Source organism: Orbicella franksi, chromosome 7 (genome assembly GCF_964199315.1).
Source record: "Orbicella franksi chromosome 7, jaOrbFran1.1, whole genome shotgun sequence".
NCBI lineage: Eukaryota > Metazoa > Cnidaria > Anthozoa > Scleractinia > Merulinidae > Orbicella > Orbicella franksi.
The window spans coordinates 31,382,725-31,407,026 of record NC_138151.1 but is presented as its reverse complement, the minus strand read 5'-3'; the positions used below and the strand labels follow the sequence as shown (position 1 = coordinate 31,407,026).

Sequence of the window (24,302 nt, the reverse complement as noted above, 5' to 3'; positions counted from 1 at the left end):
TGGTAAAACCAGTTAAAACCAGTTAATAGTACATGTCCTGTAAATGTTGTTATTACATGTTAATCATTTTTTTCTGTGATTTGAATTTTCTACATGGGTGTTAAATTTCGCGTGTTTAAATTTCGCTAGGATTTTTATTAGAGGGTCTTTAATTTTTTAGCGATTTCTTTACAATCGTGAAATTTATTACGCAATGTATAGGTTCAATGTACGTTGTACCTTATCTCAACATTCGAGATTTTTTCATGTGGTTACAGTTATCTGACATAAATCCATGACATGCTTGAAAGACATTTGGCAGTCGTTTTTTATCGCAGGGAGCAGTTGACGAAAAGTGACTGGGAGGGACGAGATAAGTTCGTGGCACTCCGCGCTTTTTAACGAGTGATAGCGTACCTAAAAGGAGCTATAGCAGTTAGTTGCGGAAGAAAAAATCCACCCGCTCGGTCAGTCTGTCAGTCGATGGTCCCATGTGGCAATTGCGCTCATGCGGGTATTTCGCGAGAGGGCAACAGTCGACAAAATGGCTGCCATGGCGATAAACCCATTTCGTATTTACCAGTTACTCTGCTCTCCTGCGTCAAAGTTGATTACCGACAGTGTTAGACTGTTGTTTTCCTTTGTCATTGTTCAAGGAAGATTATCCACTTGTTACTACACTTGTTGCTCTAAAGTATACTTCCCACGATGAATGTGCTCAACGAGAACGCGGATTGTTCTTCTGTCTCTGAGTTTTAAGAGCTCGCGTCTGTGTTTAATCTTAAGAGCACAATATGTTCGCTGCATTCTGATATGAAACTCTTCCAGAAGCTGCCTCATCTCTGCTTTGATCACAACTGGCTTTAGCTGAGGCTCGTTAAACTGGCCTGTGAAGACAGTGATTTTAAAGTAAGCATTTACTGGGTTCACTCGTACCACTGTGATGAAATCGTCCTCATGGCGCGTTAAGGATTATGAAGCGAGCGGAAACGTTGTGCATGTAGGAACAATATACAGTAAAAACCCACACGTGAGAGGCTTCATTTTTTGAGGTCTGGCAAAATACGTTCTTCTATGTATTTTGATGTAAATTGGCAATTTAGGCTAAGTAGGTTCTTAATTAGTTTCTTAATTTCTATGAGCTGAAGGAGCTATAGTCGTTGATTGTACCAGAAAAATATATAAACTTGGCCTTGGCTTAAAATATGCAGCATTTATTCTCAACTGTACTGTGTATTTTCTTGTAATATCCATTTGTAATCTCAAAGTCACACTCCTTTGCTAAAATGTTAATAATAATTTAGCTGTAACCCACATATAAGAACCTGCTTGAACCTGCCTCTCGAGGTTTTTGTATTTTGGGTATTGAAATGGAAAATTTCTGCCAGCAGGCTCTTAAACCACTGGGTTCTTAAACGCGGTTTTTATTTTTTATTTTTTTATTTTTTTTTATTGTGTTTTAATTGAAAATATTTTACTGAAAATGTTTTGTGATCAATTACTCTTCTGGAGTCTTACCTTTTCTACGTTTTAAACACACTTGTGTTAGATGATAAACGAGGCCACTGGTCGCGAATACAACGAAAATCAAGCCAGTTACCTTGACAGCTTGTTGGTAAAAGGAATTCTCTGGATCAAAGAACTCTATCGCTTCCTCCTTATCAGAAACTGTTGGAGTGGTTTCTGAGGAAGAACTGTCCAGGAAAGCGAGAAAAGGTTTTTGCTTCAAATATTCTTGGAAGTCTTCTAATAAGTGTCTCGCCTCTCCCGTGAGCTCAATGCCGTAATGAAACGATTTGGACACTGTTTTGGAAACTTCAAACTCGGAATCATTCAGGTCCTTAATCAAGGAGCTCACTGTGAAGACATCCTTTAATGTGCCATCTAACTCTCCTGACTTTAACCCTTGCAGTAGTGCATCCCTTGTGTCATAAAAAGTGCCTGAAAACCAACCGGTAATTCGTCATGAGTGAGATAAATTTCTTCTGTTTTGAATCCAGTCTTCCGGAGGAAAAAGACGGTGAATGGGGAGCAGGGGTAGCTTAGTAGCGAGAGCGCTCGCCTCCCACCATTGTGAACTAAGGCCTTGCATACGGATGGTGCGCCTGAAATTTGAGTTGACCAATCAGGATTTAGCAGGCGGGAAAAACTGTACTGTCCTAACGTCAATGCATGTTAAAAGGCAAGGCATTGAAATCGGGCAACCTTTTTCACCGGAGATGACATTAAATATTCACGAAAACGGATTACAATTCTACAAACCATGTCAGACTGCAAATAGCGAAAAATATGAAACATTTTGTTTTTCCAAGCTTCTAATTTGGCGCCAAAAATGGGTGGCCGGCGTTCGTATATAGTTCGTCGAGTGTCGCCAGCCGGTAGAATAATAGCTGTATTATTCTGAACAAATTATGCTGTTCATCGCCAAATTCTCGGAAATCTCAAGCTTACTATTAGAATTGGCCAAACCAACTTAAGCATTCTTTATTTTTGTCGGCTGCAAAGAAAGAGACTATTATCGTGTCGTTTTGTCAGTACAGCTCGGTTTTGACTGCCGCTCGTACTGCGGGCGCAGCCGCCGTATGCAAGGAATGTGGTCCGGATTCGATTCCGTACTGGTGCCATATGTGGGTTAAGTTTTGTTGTTGGTTCTCGCTTTGCTCCAAGGGTTTTTCTACGGTTTTCCTCCCTCCACAAAAACCAACATCTCTAAATTGCAATTCGACCAGGATAGCGGACCCGCATGAAAACCAGCCATGCCTGTGGCTTCCTTTCTAAATATTGCAATTTAATGCTAGATTTATCCTTAATTCTTAGCCCATGAAGATCCGCCGTTCATAAAAACGAACAAAAAAGTTAAAAAAATTCAACACTAGCATAAGCAATCTCTTTTGCACAGAGTCAATGTCAGGGTTTTCTCTGGTTTGGTGTTAGTTTCGATTGAGAAGATACATCACACTCGAAAGAGTATTTTACTGCAAAGTTCGTCAAAAAATAAACTTGGCTGTCCGATGTATTTTCAGCTTTCTCTTCGGTGTTTGACAATGCGGTAAAAGACTCTCTCTTGAGTTTGCTATATTAGGTAACCAAAGCGATGTTTTATAACCAACGTCAGGTGATAACTTTCAATCATAAGCTATTGGTATTCACCTTTACTTCCAATTATGCGCATGCCGAATCGATGTTCCACAGAACCTCTGATTACACCAATCTGAAAGAAAGAAATTTAAAAGATATATAATCAAAATATGTAAACCAAGAGCAACTTTGATTGAAATAAAACATATTTAAATCGTTCTGCGTTTAATAGATAACTCTGCCTGCTCTGCAAGATGGCACATTTCTTGTTTGTAATTACGTCATCTGGCGACACATGACGGTATTAATCCTACTTTCTTGGATCCGCCATTCTGGATTTCACCATCCTCTCAGAAAGTCAGAGGGTTTTTACCCTTGGTTAGACTTCTTTGACACGTCATTCATTCATTCATTCAGTCATAACGCGAATTAATGGAAATTAAACCAAAAATGGTATATTGTAAAAACAATTATTCTGCAACGTTTCTGAAGAGAGCTAAAAAAAGTAAGAAAAGTAGACCTAGGTTGCCTGTCATAATGTGATTGCTGTGACGATGTCGAGGGACAGCTGACGCGTCAAAATTTCATTGTGGGCCAAATGAGCACTAATGAAAGTTTTAATACCACAGAACAAAGGATTAAGCATCCACTCAGGCTACACCCTTAAACGCTCTTCCCAGCCCTGGACACGAAGTAAAATATTTCGCTGACCTTTTTTCCGCGATCAGGGTTGGCTGCCAAATCAAACACGAACACTGTCAGTGATGACGTCAGTATTGCTATAAATAGAGCGTCCATGACTGCGCCGACAAGGAAACTGACAATGCCGATAAGTCTGCCAGGAACTGATTTTGGGTAACGATCACCATACCTTGGAGAATTATATTTAACATTAATATTAGCCTTCAATCATGATGCTCTCTAGGGTGTTAATTCATAACAATAGATAACCAAGCACGCTATTAAGCTGAAAAGTTGTAAACAGATATTAATTTAGATCCTCTTGTGGCTGACGAGAATAACAACTTAAATCATCGTAGCCTCTAGGTTATTAATTTGTAACAATTAAGTTCCTTAATTCTGTTGGTAAGCACAGTGGAGTGCCGATTTCTTGAACCCTCGATTTTCGAACCTCTCGAATACTGTAATTTTACCCTCCCCTCTCCCCTATTTCTCGAACTTGATTTTTCAAACCAGCTTTCGTTTCGCCAGAATGTCTGAGTGATTGAAACATTGAGTGAGTGTCTTTTTCCATGTGTTTGTAATTGTAAACAATTAAAAAAGGATTCTTTTGGTGCACATAAACCTTTGACTTACCCTACGGTTGTCATGGAAATGAAGGCCCACCAAACACTTTCACCCCAACCTCGAGTAAAACGTTGCGGAAAATGAGCAGGGTTCCTATATTTCTCCTGTATTGAGATAAACAGAAGGGAAAGATGAGACTTGCCACTCATTCTGAAACAACTAATTTGCCCACGCTAGCGTTTTCGTTTTGTTTTCAACTGTCCACACTAATGCGCTTTCATTCAAAAACGCCTACTTATTGCTGCGTTCGGCCTGTCGTCCACACCATAACGTCTGACAGATGCGACAGGTCCCGGCAGTATATGCCTCCGCTTCCACCTGTCCACACTAGAAACGGAGCGTTTTGATGCGTTTTCAAACGACTACACGTCTGAAATCGTTTTCAAAACTCTCCGTTTTTATCAGCCCTTTCGGTCGTTTTAGTGTTGTCGAAAGGCGAAAACGCATCAAAAAGTAAACGTTTTCATACGAAAATGCTTTAGTGTGGTCGGGGTCTAAGGGCTTTTTTTAAAATCGCCATTAACTTTCTAGCATCATTTAGAGGCTCCGATTCAGAAACTACTCCGTAAATAACAACATCATCCAAAAACAACATGACTTATCACGACCTTGCGTAACTTAGGTTAGCCTGGCGTGACCCAGCAAGACCTACAAACGTTACTCAATAGCATTTGGATAGTAACGTTCTTACCACAGTCCAAACCGCCAATCCAAACGTGACAAACATCACAAACATCATCACAAAAACAGGCCAACGAACCAGGACAGAGGACGCTAAATATCTTGCATATGCATCTGTGCTGGGCTTCCTCGTGAGAAAGGCAAACCCTGCTACCTCAACCACAGGAAGGAACACCCAGCCCTCCCCTGCTGAAGGCATTCCGGGCTTTACAGTGATAGGTAGGTTAATCTGAAGGTCCTCATTGACGGTGCTAATCATATTCTGTACACTGGAGCTCTCTTCATGGTATATTATTTTAGTGGTTTTGTTTTCATGACAAGTGCCACATCCATAGAGAACCATGTGACGTAGCACTTCAGGTACTAGCCCTGTGGGTTCTTCTCCATCTCTCCTGACACAAAGTGGAGGAACATGCATCCAGTTGACAAAAATCCTACTGGGACATCGGCAGGTCTCTGTAAAAATAAACAATATCGCAATTTTATCTTATATATTTGCTTAGCTTTTCCTTTTCACACTAAACATAAATAAAATAAATTTAAAAAAGTACAAAATACACATCAGAAATTACAAGTTTCAATCCCTAATACAACTACAATTACTCATTTAACAAAATCGAAATTGCTATTATCGAGAAATTAAAGAGAGATCATCATGGCGATCGTGATGCGTTGTTTTGGTGAAAACTATACCTAGTACCACACGTGCCTTAAAACACTATGGTGAAGATATTATTATGTGAATTGTTTGATGTGAGAAAAAATTGCAACAGGTTTTTAGCGTGTTTTTCTTTTTTTTAATTCACGGGAACAGCACTTCTCGCGATAACTCGAAAAAGTAGTTTCTCTCCGGTCAGTCCAGCATTGTAATTTTACACCCAATTTCTCGAACTACCCGATTCGAAAAAATCGGGTTCACGAAACCGGGATTCCACTGTAACAGTTTTCTAATGTGAAAGGAGTAAAGAGGTACTAATAAACAAAAGTAAACCAAGATGGCAACAGTTGGTTAAGATCAATACCAATTAGGAACGGTCTCAAGATGTGGCGGTTTTAATGTGCTATGATTTCCTTAAGCAATTGGATGATGCAGCATTGGACGATTATTGATTGTTCCATCAGAGACATTGTTCAGTTCAGTGGTTCAGTATAAAAGAGGTGAAGATTCTATACAGGCATACTGTCATCGGAAGTATCCTAAGCTAGGAAATCACGTTAAAATTTAAAGAAAAACAGCGTCATAGAGTATTTCAAATGTACTATCCCTGTTTTGCTACCCAATTATTTTGATATCATTATTATATGGAGACTTTTTTTTGGAGGTAATTATATTGTCTACATTCTCGTCTCTCTTAGCTACTAACCTACGTAGACAGCTTCAATATATGGCCCCAGGCCTCTTTCAGTCATAGCAGCAACTTGCAGCTTATATTTGGTATATGTCTGAAGGCCCTCTAATACAGCCTCTGTTGAATTTGACCGTACTGAAAACTCCTGCCTCCATGTTTTGTTTTTCTCGTGAACAGTCTCGTTGACTTGAAGTCGAATGAAGTAGCCTCTAGGTACCCCTCGCCAACAGGACTCAGATAACGCCTTCCATGCAACCTTGATTCTAGAAGGACTATGATGGCTACCTGCTTCCACCCCCAATGGAGGACTACAAGGGACTAGAAATGAGATGAAATTATGATTCACGTGGAATATGTACAAAACGGAGGAGCCAAGCACATATTATGAAGCTGTGAAAAAGTAGTTCAAAAAAATACTGATTAGTCGTAAGCTCGTTAGGAGTTGAAATTCTACTAATTTATCACCCAAACGTCTTTAGTTTTTTTGAGGGAAACTAGTGGAACAGTAGGACAATATCTCTTAGTGATGACTCTGAACATTAACATTTACCAGTGTTTTTGTCAAATACCAGAGTGTCGTTTTAATCATAATGCCTGGAAATCCACAAACACGCGCTTCAAACAATTCGCAATTCAACTGCCACCTCTCCCGGCGGGAGAGGGGGCACTCTTATCGAAAGAGGTCAAGGATGCTCATGGGAAAATTTGAATTAATGCCATCAAATTAAACGAGAGTCAATCCGGGTGTTGCTTGAGCTTAACTTGACCCCTAAGGGATAACTTTAAAACGAACATGACAGTTTTTGTTGACTATTTCTTCTAGTACACCCTAAAGGACACCTTGACAGATAAAATATTTGAGGTCTGTCTTAACCACCCTAAATGACGCCAAAATCCGTGATTTACGTCCCTGAGCGGACGACGAGCATCCCCGACCTATTCAGATGGGAGTCTTGCCCCAACGGGCCATTTTCTTTTTCCGCCATGCATGTGTATATAAATTGACACTTCACTCACCATCTTGCCCCGTTCTCGCATACACACAAGGTGACTTCTGTTCCACTCCTTGACGGGACACGAACACTCTAACACAATACCACGTGAAAAATCCAAGATCATGAAGTTCTACAGATTGTTGCGAGGCATTCACAGTTATATTTTGAGATGGTTGGTTGGTTGTTCTATTGTATATGATTTGAAACTGACGCAGTTCCTGTGACCAGCGGTCTTGCCATTCCACTAAGAGAGACGTCGAGCTGATGTTACGAACTTGGATGATGCTGCGTGGTACTGGGAACAAAAATAATTTATGCAACATAAATAACAATATGGTCTTAGTAAGGTTTTTTGAAAAATATGCAAAATGCATCTAACGAATTCGAAGCTGTGGTTTTAAGTAACAAGCACTACATAATTATCTGCCGAGGGAGATGGCAGATTCAGTCGAATCTCTCCTAACGGATTCCTGCAGAGCACGAGCAGCTCTATATTACGGACACCTCTAATTACAAACAGATCAGTTAGTCCCAAAGAAAAATTACTTCACATTATCTCTACCTCTATGATACGGACACTTTCATTATAGACACTCAGCTCTGACCAATTGGTGTCCGTAGCAAAGAGTTTTGACTCGTTTTACATGGCTTAACATGTAAAAATTAAAAGTATGAATGTGAGAGAAGAAGAAGGAACAAATGGGAAATAAAAAGCTTAACCGAATTTCTATTATTTCATGGCCTTTTACTTAGAAAAGGTAAGTTTATGAAGCACTGAAAAGCTGCTAAGAAGACAAATTAGAGAAGACTTATAGTCTTTGCTTTACACGAGATCACGGCTTAATCTTAAGTACGCTATTTATCTCTACAAGGAGGTAACAGTAAATTGAGCATTAGTCCTTACTGGCCATTTCATATATTCTGGCGATGGGGATTTCTTTGCATGCGTAGTGACATCCCATTAAGCACCGCATATAAAAAGCTCATTAAGTTCCGTTAGATTAAGCGGACTGTGGTAATAATCACTTACAGGAACAAGGCCCTATAGGATAACACATCCTCATTTCCATGTCAGTTGTATTGGGGGTGGGGTACACAGGTGGGAGATTAAGGCACGAGCGTTTACGTGTCTGGGTTCCCTCGCCACAGGTCTTACTACATGTGGACCATGCACCCCAGTCCCCTACTGGAGCTGCGCCAAAAGATCCTGTGAAGAAAACAATCAAGTTTAAAAGAGTTTTTGTCAAAATTTGAACAAAAGTTCCCCTTATGGGAAAAAATATCTGTGTAAGGAGAAACGAACTAGCTCTCGACTTCATGAAGAAAAGAAAACATTCCTCGGTGTAGCAGTGTACATGCTAACTTGTGTAAATGCTGACCACAGATAAATAAGTGACGAGTTGAAGCTTGCATTTAGTTAATTTTTGCATAGATACTATCAGCCAAAATTTCTTTTTCCCGGCGCAGGAGAGCAAATTAAGCTCCTACTTAGTACGAATGAGCTAGCTTCCAGCTATATGCAGGTATTCCATTTGATTCCAGACTACAGTTTGACTTTCTCAATATGGCGAAGGAAAGAATGTGAAAAATTAGTATACGTCACCAATTTGGAAAGGCTGATCAGCATTTTGGATGAGGCGCCTTCTGCACTAATACTTCTCAAACTCATTAACAATCCATCAAGTTGAAACAAAGAAAATCACAACAGTGACGATAGATTTCTACGATTCCTGCTTGGTTTAAGTTTTGATTGAGAAGATGCATCAAACAAGCGAGAACATTTCTTACCACATTTTTGAACACCTCGAAGTTGGACAAAAAATCTCTGCTGCTGGTCGTATTTTTAGCTCCCTTTATGGTGTTTCAAAGTGGTAAAGAACGGCTTCTCGTTTTTGATATATTAAATCTAGTTTTTATCTCACCGGCTTGTGCGTATTTTACGAGGAATTTATTGCTGATGGGTTCACTGATACTTCCGTCTGGGAGAGCTACACGAACAGTCATGTGATAATTTCCTGGACCCTGAAATAAAATGGCCTCCAGAAGGTATGAGCGACCTTTGGACAGTGAAGCTCTTGCAGAATTTGACCTATTTATTTGAAGGACAAGAAAACGGTTAAAGGTAAAGAATTAAAGCGTAATCGACAGAGCGCTTTCAATTGACCGTCAGCCAGCCATCTTGACCGAAAAAGCTTGGTCAATAAAAGATTTATTATATGGCTTTCGGGGAAATTTTTCTTGCGGGACACGGCGGGTAGTCCCGAGCGGGCAAGATAGCTCCATCTTGCCCGCTCGGGTAGCCAATCACAATGCAGGATTTGATTCATCTTGCCCGCTCACGGAGCTAGTCATATAATAATATTTGATATTAAACAAAAAGTAATTGAAATGCTTACCTTGTCCATTCCTTATATCTAGTCCATCTCTTAACGGTTACCAAGGTTACCACATTCTCAAGCTTCTCGTCTGTACTCAGGTTAAGCTGACAATTGTCATCACATGCGATGTAGAACCTATAGGTCCCAGACTCTGGCGCCAGGAAATATGTACGCATACGTCGACCAATGTTCACGAGTCTTTGACTCCGAGGTAAATTGAGTGTTTGAATAAAAGATTCCCCATCGTTTGGTGCAGTGAGATTATTAATAAAGGAGTTCCAATTTCGGATATTATTCCATCTCTCAACCTGAGCCCCAAATATTTCTGAAAAACATAGAAAAAAAGCTGTGACAGAGTGTTTTTTTAACTGAATATCATTTAACCAAAACTAAATTAATCACTTTAGACAATCCACGGTACATGTAGCTCAAGAAAAACGCGGCAATAACGAGTGGGAGCGAGTTACAATTGGTTTTGTTTTTATTCTGACTCGATGACTTTTTAATTAAGCCGATTGGTAAGCGTCGTAATGAAAAACCAAAGCCACTGCGAGTTAGGTGCATCAACTGTATAATGTTGACTTCTCTTAAAATAAGTCAAAGCCGAACAAATTGTCAGGAATTTCATCCAGCTATAGACTGAGCATTGCTTGAGTAACTTTACGGTTCCCGATCGGGAGGTAATATATCAAACACGAAAGAACGTGTTTGAAAATTTTCCTAAACACCAAGAAGAGAGTTGAAAATATGACGGGCAGCGGAGTAGTTTTGACGAGGTGATCGGAAATATGGTGAAACACTGTCTTGAGTGTTTGATGTATCTTCTCAATCGAAACTAAAAATAAGCAGATAATGAAGAAATAACATCGTGAAATTAAACTCCGTCTCGCTCGCTTTCCTAACAAACGTCGTGCAAAAAATTTTCCCGCCTTTTGCAACCAGCACTTCGTGTATATTGATTGAAATGTTCACTTACCCAGTCGATTGAAAAATTTAATAAAGGAATTATTCCATTCACCCTTGTTGGATATGAGATTTTTTTTGCCTAGTTTGTTATTTATTACTTTGTGTCCTACGCGGATTCACGGATTTAAGTGCTTGGGTTCGTGCAATAAATTGTTTAAAGTTCGAGTGATAGCTCGGGTAATTATAGATTTGAGAAGAACTACAAATATTTTAACAGCATTAGTGGCTCGACATTTTGATGTCATCACGACCTCTTTATCAAAGAAATGCAAGTCAATGAAGTTGTAAAGTCAGAATGAGTTAAGAGTGCACAAAATTAGCATTTGGTGTGTCTACGCGCGGAAAAGACATAATTAAATAATTAAATGACGTCTCACGCGAAAACGTAACCGTTTAATGGTCAAAACGAACGGATCACGAACGGATGGAAAACGTCTTAGTGTGTTACGTGAGGCCTGAATCTTGATATCTTGATATCTGAAATATCACTTCGAAGTTGTTTTTTTTTCAGTTTGTAGATATTGCCACATTTTAGCGCTGCTAATAAGCCACATAAGAAAAATTGAATTCATTAGCATATGTAACAATAGGGCGTAACAAAAACAGTCTTAAGAATATTGAAAGAAACTTAACGTGAATCGTAGCAGGTGGAATACGGGAGGGTTTTGTTCATGTTTCTTTGTAAATATCTCTGTGATGCCGTTTTAGTTTTGGCTTGATTCAATTTTTAAATTAAAATCGAGTACAAAAAATAACTATTTCGGGAAATTTTTAATTTACCCGATTCTACAACTGAATGGGTTTTAACTTTACGTGCAGCCAGATGATTTTTTTACAAGTACTTTATTCTAAATTTGAAACATACAACCTGAGCTTAATTCATTAACACCGAGAGCACTATACAAACATATAAACTCAAGATATGGTCACGAATTTTAAAAGTGGCATACGTGTCGAATGTGTCACTCGCGACATACATGACAACTTAAATTTCGCTTTTACCTCGAATTCATAATTCAGAAATTAATATAAAATGTAACACTGAACAGCTTGTTTTTAAGTCGTGGGAGGTAATATTTTCGAGGCATTGTAGAACAATATTTAGGCGAAGAGCTACTTGTAGGACTTTTGAAGCCCCCAAACGTTTCCTAAGGCGTTAAGCACAATAATCAAGTAATTACACGTGAATAACTCTAAATTATGTTTCACGTACCCTTAGGATATTCGCACGTCGGATTTCCTTTTACGATACGTGGTCCAAGACGAGCGAGTAAAGCCTGCTTATCGCAAGTAAACAAAATAAAACAATTACTATAAGGATGAAAGTTTCGATCCAAGAGTGGAGTTCAAAATAAGGCGAGTTATCGAGCTACCTGCTTCAAAATATTCCAATACTTACCACGACAACACACAAGCGGAGAGTTCTGTTCATTTGGGCTCGCACAACACAATTCCTTGCTCCTCCCTGTAAGTGACCAAAACACAAAATCTGTCACTTGTAACTATACACTTAAAAAGCGTTTGATGGAAATTTGTATAATTTGTGGGAACATTTCCTAGACACCTCGTCACCCAGTATCCATAAAATACCTTCTGCCTTAAAAGGTAAGTCCAGTTCCGTCAAATTACGCAAGCAATCTTGTTTTCCACATCGGGATTATCCTCAAAAAACCGCATCCAGCGGCTAATAATTCAGCTTCAAAACAATTACGTTTTACACAAGTTAGTGGGTCGCAATTACAAAAGTTTTGCATTTTTTCTGCAGTTGCCAATCATTATGAAATTCCACGTGAAATATTTAGCCACTGTGTACTGTTTCGGTTGCTTGGGTCCGCGGAGTATGAAGTATTGAGTTCCCAACCATTGGACACAATAGTGGTAATAAATCCAGTGTAAAGGCCTAAATTTGCCCAGGTGAACTTTTGCATGTATCGGTTAATAATTTTTGTGCCATGAGTTTCTTTCAGTTATTTTTACGTATTTCCCGTCTTTTCTGACGCATTTTCGTTATTTTTTGTTCATTGTTGAATAAGTAAAGAAGTACAAAAAGAAATAAAAGCGAGCAATTTATTAAGAAGAAACTTTGTCATTGCTTTAATCGTTCATCTAACTGCAACACTCTCAAACAAAATATTTTTCAGAATTCAACATACAGACCACAAATATACTATAAATTTTAATAACCCCCTGCTGGGAGTTGACAAGTGTTTATGAAACGAAAAATTGGAAATTTCTATTCGTGGCTATAGGACTGTAGACCTCTTTGATTTTCAAACCGAGAAAATTCACATTAAGGATCTTCGCTTTCCAGGCAAAATGCCTTTAATTCAGCAAAAATTTTCGGAGAAATTTAGACTAATAAATTTTTCATTTTCATTTTAATTAGAGTATCTGTCGTATTGCAACCACTATTGTGGCAAGTCGAGCTTTAAAGTTGTAAATATGTCAATAAATCATCATTGTTTGCCATCTTTATTAAGCGCTTTTCTGAACGCGCTCGGAAGAACATAAAGTTCGGAATACCAACCTTTCAACGAGTCGGTTAAAATTTTCCTCAATTGTTTTCAAATAACTTTAAAATGGCAGAGGAAACAACATCGCAGTTTGTACAAAAAAACACAGACACAGCTTTTGAAGTTAATCGACGTTACGAAATATATCTGATCAGAAAATTAAGCACTGTAAACTAAAATTGATGTAGCAAATATACGGCAGTTTGGCTTAGTGAAGCCGAGGTTTGACAGCGATTGATGTGACCGTTTCTAACTCATTAAACAAAAGATTATTTGGGATAAGATTTTATTCAAACGGCTTATGGAGATCTTAAATTAAAAGCACAGATGGTGAAAAAAAAACTTAGAGCGAGGTCTTCCAAAAAAATTATGATGAATTATATCTAAAGTATAATCTCCGTAACTTTCTTAGAATTTACTTAGTCCAATAACTTTGAAATTTTCACAGTAATAGGCTCATCTGACATAGCACTCATTCTTTACGTGGAAGATGTTCCAGCTTTTTTGCATAAAAGCTGGTTTCTACCATATACACATACAATAATTTATGGAGAAATTTCGTGGCCGGGAAATTCGAGCCTGTACCTGAAAGCACCCAACGTTTGCCGTCTCATATCCGTTTTGCATTCGCTTTTGTATTTTAAGAACACTTACTTTGAAATAGATTTTGTACACACCTTCCAATTAGAAAAAATTCTAGCAGCGGAGATATCATCAGCTGCCATATTAAAGCAACCCTGTAGCTAAATATGAATTATATTAAATGAATTTTTTTTAATGAGGTGAGCAATAATTGTTCTACAAGCTTGGCACGTATCTGCCCTTCTGTATCAGAATAACGTTCACAAGACTTGAAGCAGTATTCCAAGCTTTAGTGAAATGTCTTAAACATGAAGTGGAAAACCATTAGAGACTAATGAATATATCTTTCTGTGAGAAACTCGCCCGCTAAGGTGTCGTGTTAACAACTGTGCAATCGCCTTAATAGCTGCCTAATGAATATTCGATATCTTATTGATAACTTCTCTGGACAGATAAAAAAGTCTCCCTTAATAGGAGCTTTTCTTAACACCTATGATGTTAACTTTAAGCTTTTTTTTGGTATTTTATATCCCTACGGTATTTCCAAAGACGTTGATATTTACTGTTGACATGACTTTCTGTCAAACGTCGCCAAAACGAAAACGGTGGTACAAATGTGAGCCCAGCTACCCACACCAGAAGCGTAAAATTCTGTAACTGATACTCAGTTTTCTTCTCTCCTCCCGCACCCAAAAGAAAGGGCCAACCTGGTCATTCTTCAGGGCGCTTTTTCCTTCCAGTCAAATGTGGAAATTGGAAAAGCCAAACAAACAAGTAGTGACAGAAATGTGAAAGTAAATTTACATTTGCATTGACATGTACTTTACTAGTCATCTGCCCACAGCACCTGGGTTTGCTTTCCAGGATGGCTTGGAGGGTTTGAGGGTATCACTGCTCTCTTGAATGGGATGCTAGCTTTTTCGCGATCGTATCTCTGGCGTCGAAGACGCATGCGTTGAAGGTTCCCATCTCCGTTATTTTGTCTGAGTATCCTTAAACTTTACCACTATACATTTGTACTTCTGGTTATGATGTTGTTATTAAAACTATCTGACCAAAGAACACAACATAATGACGCTACCCCTCAGCGCCACAACTTAAGCAACTCGATCCGAACTCCCGACAAACCATTAGTCCGCTACGCTTCCATATTTATACAATTATATCTTTAAAAAATAACAACCCGAGACTTATTCCCAGATTATAAAATGACTTACTTGAACTTAATTTCAGGATCACAGGAATCGATTATTTCTGCAGCAAATGCGGCATGTTGTAGCCACGATGTTGTTATCACCTTTGGAGCAACCATTGAGATCATACAGACTGTGAGGACTGCTCTCTAAATATAACTTCTTAACTCGTCATGTGCCTTAAAAAGCGCTAGGAAAACCAACAGAATTTAACATTTACTCTTAATGAGGATACACTGAAACAGCTTTGGCAAATATTTAAATTTTGTAGGTCGTGTTGCCACCATTGACAGCAAAACGGCCCTTATCAAATGCAAACAGAGTGAAAAATACGAAATGCAAATCAAGAACATCTGCCAACAAGGAATATTGAACGTTAATGGCCATGAAAAGACCACCTGTCTGAAAACGGCAAATATTTAAACATCACATATACCATCTTTTGTAAACCAAATGTTCTCATCTGCATTCGAAAGATGTAATTGAGCCCTTTACAAGCAGTTATATAGTGAAGTTAGATACATAATTAATAAAACAACGACAGTTTTGTGAACTTGACTGGACATCGTATGAGATTTGTTGACCGAATTTTGAAGTTCAAAGTGTTAGTGGAACGAGTGCGAAGTCAAGTTCGCAGCTCTCAAGGAATCCTTTGAGAATGCATTCCTTCTTAGACTTTTCACTTGCACTTGCAGGCAACAGCGTTCAATTAAAACTCAACCGCATATTTCTTTAATTAGAAGACTTTGAATTACCAAACATTTACAAACGAATTCATTGGAGGATTTAAGGTTTTGCATTTTGTTCGCCGGTCGACCGTATAAAAAGTTCCCAAGAGGCGGCTAAGATCTAAGGAGTTACCTGTAGAAAGGCTTAGAACACAATGTCAAATATACTCTAAGCGAGAAATATATAGATATATATAAAAGACATTTTTTGGGTTTTGTTCTCTGGTTTTATAACTTATGTTGCACCGACGATGTTAAGGGGATAACTGCATTGAATAGTAAAGAATTCTGAAAAATGTACTTTCGTTCATTGACGTTAATGAATGTTTGTCTTTACGCAAAAATCATATTATTATGAACTTGGCTGAAAATTAATTTTTCAGGCTAACTTGATCACACTATTGTGTTGACAAACTTTTACTGACGATAACTTTTTTGGCATTCTTGAAAAGTTAAAGGTGTAGGTCTCGGAAACGGAAGAGCCGACGCCAAAATGAGGCAAGTTGCTTCTTTCACCAGTATCAGATAGCATCATAATCCCCGCTATTTAATAGGTAATTCTTGAGAAAAAAAGGTTGTCGTACCATATTTTTGAAACCTTCCCAGGATGTTCCCTACCAGGCACTATTTCGAGAAATGAAATAAAAAAGATAGGCCACCATGTTCGTAAAGAGGATATGATGGCTCAATCTTGTCCCATTTATGCCTGTACTGTAACTAATTTATAATTACTCGCGTTAGTTCATGGAATAACGTTACATTTCGAAAACAAACTTGTCTCGAGTATATGGAACAATGTGATATATAATTTGTGGAACAAAACCCACAATTTAAACGAAATCGATTCATAAAGTTCGTCGGTTCGTTGTTTTTAAGGTCATAATTTGCATCATCGAGTAACGATTTTGTGCACGCTTTTAGCTCTTATCTTTTTTTCCTTCCAGAAATTTGTCTCTTAATTTTTCAACTTAATGAAGATGAGTTAGTACAATTTTTAATTATTATTTACCCGCTCAGAATTCACATGCTTAATTCACATTATAATATGAAAACAAACATGGCAGCTATCGCGAATAAGCTCTATTTGCTCGCAAAACAAAAGCCAATGGATTGCCGCTTTCCTGAAAATGACGCCTACCATCGGGATGAGATTGAATACAAAACACATGCAAGTAATTCTTTACACTTTCAACGCTTATCCCTGAGCGTTAGAAACTTTTTTTCTTCGTTGAGTTGTGGGGCAAAAACATGAAACATTTCGGGAGTTTCGGAGGCCATTTCGGACGCCATTTCCCCCGCACGACATCCGCAAAAGTCCTCGCAGCATGCACGCGCGTGTGCCGCAGGTGATGGCGCAATTTGTTCTAAAAATAGAATTATTGTCCCATATCATGGGGACAACCCCAATATTTGAAATGGCGCGCGCTTACGGTCTCCGTCCCCGATTATGGCTCCTGATATTACTAATGAAGATAACGATGACGTCATTTCCCAGTTTTCACGGTTGTTTGTGCAAACAGTCAGTTTGTCGTCATAGTAAAAAGAAAATTACACGGTGGCTTAATTTTAAATATATGAATTATATTGCCTCATGTTAAAACAATATTTTACTCACTCGCTGCGCTTGTCCGTAAAATATTGATTTCATCGCTCAGAAATAAAATTCAGATCTTTGCGCCGCCGTGTAATATTCTCAATGTTCTGCCCCAACGTAGCAGTCATATCCAAACAGGTATTCGCAAGATCGCTCAACCTTTTCTGTAGTGATCACAACGATCAGTGCAGCGAACTTACCAATCATGCAGAAACCAGGCTTAAAGCAGCAAACAGTTTACCAGGAGATCCAAAATCCTTTAACAGAATGCTTCAGCAATTCTTTGCCACAGATTAATGTTTCACAAATCAATAAACTTTGTTGCCTTATTTGTTGAAGAAGATTTCTGCAGGGTCGAAATGGCAAGCTTTCGTGTCAAGGTAATGAAACAACACCGACAGTGAAATTCTCTCTGCGAATCAATTACCTCTCCGTCTGTGTCTTTATTGACATTTTCTTTTGTCGTCTACTTCAGTAAACGTAATCAGTTTTGACTTAAGGTTCCTTTCAACGCAATTAATTTTCTAGTCACAGTAACCAGCTGTGATGCCGGCCGAAATTTCACGCTGAGCTTACTTTACTTTATTTGACATATTCAAGGAAAATAACATCGTGCAATCAAAGTTTTGAGAAATATAGACGAAATGAAAGAATAATGTTCGAGGAATATTTCAGAACACACTCCTATCTCGCTTCTTTCCTCGCGAGTTTCATTCGACCCACGCAGAGAATACCACGACACCGTCGTTACCACCTGCAATAAAATGGCTTCGTTTAGATAAAACTAAAACGTCGACATCGTGCAATCGACTCAGATAATATTATAAATATTGAAATATGTAGTGAATAATAGCAAGATAGTGTCATTTTTGCTTTGGGCATGCGAAATGATCATAACCAGCTCGGTGAATGTTTCAGAATTAAAATCTTACCAAAACAGTTTCACTGACCCAAACAACCACCTCCTTTCACATCACATTTGAAACTAACTTAAAAACAAAAACTAATTCATTAAATAACTTATTCGTTATTCTTGTAGCTATAATTGAAAGGCACGTCACCAATTTGGGCACTCCCTAGCAAACGTCTTGCTTAAAAATGCAATTAAAATTGACCCCTACCAATTCCTTTGAGTTATCTGTTTTTAAAAACACACTTTGGAAATATAGGCTAACAGTTTTGAGGGCTGGCGTACGTTGCTTCTAGCCACTGTATAAAATATCCTACAGAAATAGATAACAGCGCTTTAACTCGGTACACAAGGCTGTTAACAAAACCCTTTTCTCTATAAACTTCTATGGAGGAAGGAGTACATGTCGCCTAGAGGTACATTTATTATTTAATCTCTTGTCAGTTGTTTTACTTTAGCTGCTGCTTAATCTTGTTATTTCTATTTCTATTTTATGTTTTCATGATGAATATTATATGTCCTATTCACACGCAAACGTTTCCAATTTTTTTCTTAAATGAAAACTGCCATCGACTGGTTTTTATAGGCGTACAAACATAAACCTAAGGCGAATACGCTGACGCAATAGATTGTCTTCATTTGTCGCCGTTTGTTAGGATATTTTCCAAACAAAAAGTGCGAATTATCAACATTTTACTCACTTTAGACGTTACGTTCTCATAGGCCAAAGTTCCTAATTTACAGACAGAATTACCCCGATGATGATCATCGACAAGTCGCGATGTTCTTCAGTCTACCAACATCATCATCATCATCATCATCATCATCGTCATCATTATCAACAACAACAACATCATCAACATCATCATTTTTTATTTGCAACACCATAAATAAGCATATGTACAATAATAATAATAATAACAATAATAATAATAATGATAATAAAACACAAACTGACAGGGAGAGAAGACCTCCAATAAACCAACCACAGTTGTTTTAAATATAGCACTTTTAAGCTCTTTGTACGCGGCATGACCAATTCAACATTATATACAAGCTGAATTACTTCGCCGTTGATCATCGGCGAACTTGTGGCTTTTTCTTTAAAGTGAAAAAATACTTCGCAATTGTTTTATCGACTCGATCTGATTTTCTTCTTTATTATACGAGCGGTGGTATTAATTCGCCCAAAATCATCGACGACTTTTAGTGGTCTTCAGTTTCTTATCGTATTTTTCTAAACAACATGATTTTTCGATACACCTGAGTTGGCTAACTGGATGTCCTCTACCAAAATAAAGTTGAACTCTGACAAAGCATCACAATTTCCTCCCAGGCCCTACATTCCGCCGCTTGATATCTGCTCAGCTTCGATTTCGGCTCGAAATATTGGTGTGAGTTTTGATTCTGCGACAAATTTTGAGTTTCAAGCGTGTAGCATATGTATTGCAGCTGGCATAAGAATGTACTTAATCGCGAGGAGCTTTTTTCACGTGACGTGTAGGTTGGATAGTGGGAACGCATTATTGTGCCGACTTCCAAGAAATCTTATTGCAAACCTTCATGCTGCTATAAATTGTGCTGCTCGAGTAATTATGAATAAAAAGAAGTATGATGATGTAATTCCAGTGTCCATCGACCTTCTTTGGCTCCCATTTTGATAGCGCATTGTTTCAAGTTTCTACTATTATCATATGAGGCCTTAATAGGCCTGCCCAAATGCATTTCGGATAGCTATGTGCTATCTTGGTCAGGAGTTAAAATCTAATGCATCCTTGCTAATATTTCACGTGAAAATTAGTAGATTTCATCTACAATGATTTGCAAAATTCAAGTGAATAAGCAGACTACCATTCGCTCTTGTCGCGAAGGGTTGACGCTCTCATCCGACAAAGTTAAATGAGACCTTTCAAAACTTTACTTGACAAAGTATCTCTCCAGTGTATCAGGCTTTATATACACTATGCCACAGAAAATACAACCAATCAGAATACAGGAAAGCCGTTGTATATACGACAGTATATTCCAATCCTGTCGTTCGCGAAGGTTGCATTGATTGGCCACTGTATTTTCTATGGCATGATATAAAATATACCGACTTATGCTTAAAGGCTTGATTTTGATATTCCGTGGTATGCTACTCGAAAGCGATGCATAACTAGTTTTTTTTTCCTCTGAAAACCCTATTCTCTATTAATATTGAGCTACCTAAATATAATTCAAAACCGCCCCAATTTGACCACCAAAAATTCAAGTTTCAGTAACTCCAAATTTGAATAAACATATTCAACAAGGATGCTGATCGTCTTTTGTTTGTAGCCAACATTTCAAGCGCATCATCCATGAACAAAATTAAATGAAATTAGAGCAATTTTAAGAAAATATTCAGAAACGAAGCAACATCAGCTTAGCTAATGTGACTTTGGTACCCGGGTATAAGAATCTGGTCACCATTACGTGCATGTTTCCTTTTGGTTTTGGTTTTTTTAATTTCCCGAATTTTGCATGTTTTTTTTTTTACTTTATGTTTCAATAAGCCACATTCAATGGTCGAATCAATTTTCTAATGTGGCTCCGAGGCTTTTAGGACAAACTTCTATCTATATTTGATGGTGTTTCTTTGCACCCAAGTCACTTTTGGGAATTGAGGGACAAACAAAACTTTTAGAAAAAAATTGAAACTTTGTCCTTAAAGCCTCGCGCCATGTTAGAATATTGTAATATCGTCTTATGTTGACTATTGACTGGTCCTCTCCGTTATTATTGGTAGTTGCACGTTCTTTGGAAGATCTTCATCATCAACATGACAAAGCATCAATACATAGGACGGTCCTTAGAAGCCGTTGTCAGGCGAAGTGCAACGATAATTTAGCTTTACTCTTACGGTGAAAGAAAAAAGAGCAATGCCTGAATTTGCTTGGCCGTGTAAAGTAACGGCAAAAACTGACGGAAGCAAGTACTCGTTACCACAACTAGATTACTTCTCCAGATTGTTTATTTTGGCTCAGCAGTAGCGCTCTTGTGCGGAAGATATTTTGGCGTGACACACCCACCAATAAGCTTGTTGAAGTGCAAGAAAAATCAACCAAAACAAGATATAAATGGGAACTGTCCGTTACGAACAATCAAAAAACGAAAACAAACTTGCATCATTTAAGAGACGTATTTTAAGTGTAGTAGCTTTCGCAAGCTGCCATTCTTTTATTATTGTAGTAGCTGTTATTGTTTTAGTGCTAGGGACATTGTTTCTGTTGTTTGTTTTATTGTTCTCTCAAAAGCTATCAAGCCATTTATGTGACACCCTGCGAGAGCTGCTACCGGTGCCTTTCACACTGAGGTCCACCCAAGCGTAATTAGTTTTCAAAGCTGTCTTTGTTTTCTATCTCAGTTGACTTATATCAGTGTTTTAATATCTTCTTTCGTGGCATCGAAATTACCAGTTTTCTTTAGTTTCGGCTGACGCAATGGTGGTCCTGACTGCTTTGTTTAATACTGAATATAATATTTCATTAACATGGGCTTAAGTGGATGGCAAATGATTCGATCAACTTACTTCTTAGACATTGGATAATCGTCGAATTCGCTAACGCCAAGGAGGCGAGTCATCGTCTAACTAGAAAGTATAATCTTATACTCAAAGAACAAGCCCCCATTCAATCTTGCTCTAGTAAGAACAATTACCATGCCACGAACAAAGTTCATTTGCGAATAATCGTCCACGTTCACGAGTCGTATCGTCGAATAGTTCCTGTCTTCTTTTGTTTCCAGGCAGCGACATGTTGAAAATTCAGCATTTGATGGCTTTTGGTTTGGTCAGCCTTACGTTTGCACTTGTCCAAGCTATGAAAGGTTGTAAAGTTGTTTATTTACCCTCTTTTTTCGAAGGATATTGTTTCTCCGACCGAGAATGAATATTCTTATTAATGCCGATTTTAGGCTGAAAATATTCTTGTGAATATTCTTACATTATAGACCATTATTTCTGTTTTCGAATGTATTTGGTTTTTGGAAGGTGTTGAAGTAGCTTTAGAGCCAGCTTACTAATTGCCTATTTTTTTCTTTTTATTTATTTATTTTAAGCACTTAATGACTGGCCCTAAGGGAAACAGTTGTGTTAAACCGGGACCCTCAATGAAACTCACTTTTTCCGGTGGGGCCAGTCATTAAGTGTTTTGTTGTACTTTCCAACAATATTCTCTGGTTCCAACTCAAAAATAAAACAAACTACGAAGAAAATTATTTGCTTGACGCCGCGTTACTCACAAATTTATCGCGGTTTCAAGATGCACTGCCTGATCACGTGCAAGTCGAAAGTTTAAGTTGTTGTTTCGATGAGGAGTTACACTCTTTTTTATAAGAACATTTTTTTTCTGGCCGGGGCTGAATATGTTTATTTTTCTGCCGAAATTCGGCTGAAACATTCTTATCAGGGAATACTTTTAGATTATAGGGTATGATATTTCTATTTTCTAATGTATTTGGTGTCTGGATGATGTGAAAGTGATTTTCGAGCCAGCCTGCAGGCGTTAAAGCCGGATATCACACACATAACTTCTTGTAAAAATGTTATAAGCAACGAACATGCGGCTAGAGCTGTATTTTTCACAACTGTGTAAGTTGTGTGCATACAGTGCTATGATCAATCATGTTCTTCATATCTTTCTCCGCAGTTCAAATATATGATCTTTCATGTACTCATTTGTATTCTTCATCATCTACGAGCATATTACGAACTCACATACTAACCAGTTCCCAGATGGCTTGATAGCTCAGTTGGTAGAGCACTGCACCAGTATCGCAGAGGTTACGGGTTCGAATCCCGTTCAGGCCTGAATTTTTTTCAGGCTTTAATTTCACAACTGCTTAAGTTACGTGCATAACTGCGATGATCAATCATGTCTTCGTACCTTTCTCTGCAGTTCAAATATATGATCTTTCATATATTCGTTTGTAGTGCCGTATTTGTTGTTTCTGGTTAGTTTGCTATTTAGAGAAAGGAAGAGTTTTACATGGTTAAGTTTAAATGATATAGTTCTAATTCTATTCACAAATTTTCAACATAAACATCCGTCAGTTAGATTCTTTTCAAAATCTCAGCTTCGGGTTTACTTTTAAAATACTCTTAAAATTTGGCAAATTTCAGCCTCGATATTCTTACAAAACGTAGTTATAAAGAAAAAAGACTGTCGTGAATTTTGGCCCATGACGGGTGACGCGTTCACCTCAAATGAGAAAACGTATACGTATTTGAATTGGGAAGTAGAACAAATTTATTTGTTCATTTGTTTATTTATTGTTGAAAATATATATATATATTGACTTTCTAAGTGTAGAGCCAATCATATAAGATTAAGTTGCAAAGAATATCCCCTCTCTTTAAGCCTTCTCTTAATACCAAAATGATTCACCTTTGCCTACGGCCTCGTTCTTGTTTTTTTAAATACAATTATTTTCAAATTGGGCAGCATGTATGCCCGTTACATATGAATGATATATATCAATGCGTCATTGCAACGAGCTCGCATTAGCCCAGTATTCAATTAAGGCCTTTCCTATTTTCATTGCTAGGTCGACGCGAAGCGCAGCTTTACTGCCTAGCATGCTCTGGAGAAGGGGAGAATGCACAGAATGCTCAAGAAAGCTGTGATAAAAACATCGCTTCCGAGGATTACGGAGGAAGAAAACATGGTGTGTGGAGTGGGAAGTTTCCAGAGAGAAGATGGCTTTGAGTTTAATCGTGGATGTTTGACAAGGGAAGAATATAACGAATACGCAGCTGAATGTGCAGCCAGCACTAAAGGAACGTGTGTTGTAGCAATGTGTGATACCACCAATTGTAGTCCGGATGTACTGCCTGTAACTGGTGGTAACCGAGGGCAAATATTTGTTTGGAAAGTGGGTGTTATAAAAGAGGAAATAAAATTGCTGAAGGTTCAAAAGTTTTTCTTTTAATTTACCTTAAATCTTCTAACTTTATTACGGAGTACAAAATCGTGAGGCCTTTCTAGAACTATTACTAATCTTCAGTAGTTTAACGATCATTACATA

General features: G+C 38.1%; 1 protein-coding gene and 1 non-coding gene across 4 annotated transcripts; one reads left to right on the top strand and one right to left on the bottom strand.

Annotated features, from left to right (window-relative positions):
• Positions 1–58: 58 nt before the first annotated feature.
• On the bottom strand, positions 59–15,268 carry LOC145491678 (uncharacterized). 3 transcript variants are annotated; one of them, XM_081470909.1, is made up of 14 exons: positions 15,047–15,268; positions 12,134–12,199; positions 11,948–12,014; positions 9,787–10,093; positions 9,313–9,479; positions 8,421–8,597; positions 7,413–7,685; positions 6,411–6,713; positions 5,057–5,502; positions 4,375–4,469; positions 3,769–3,928; positions 3,130–3,190; positions 1,498–1,920; positions 59–866 (listed from the first exon to the last, which is right to left on the bottom strand). In XM_081470909.1, exons 2-14 carry the CDS (start codon positions 12,164–12,166, stop codon positions 655–657), a joined length of 2,724 nt encoding a protein of 907 aa, XP_081327035.1. In that variant the 5' UTR covers positions 12,167–12,199; positions 15,047–15,268; the 3' UTR covers positions 59–654. The 3 variants fall into 3 exon arrangements, with proteins under 3 accessions (XP_081327035.1, XP_081327036.1, XP_081327037.1); XM_081470910.1 differs by having other exon boundaries at positions 11,948–12,011; XM_081470911.1 differs by lacking the exons at positions 11,948–12,014; positions 12,134–12,199; positions 15,047–15,268 and having other exon boundaries at positions 9,313–9,412; positions 9,787–9,810.
• A 7,744-nt stretch (positions 15,269–23,012) lies between these two features.
• Positions 23,013–23,085, top strand: Trnat-agu (transfer RNA threonine (anticodon AGU)). The gene has a single exon. It is a non-coding gene; the product is annotated as a tRNA-Thr (tRNA).
• The last annotated feature ends 1,217 nt before the right edge of the window (positions 23,086–24,302 follow it).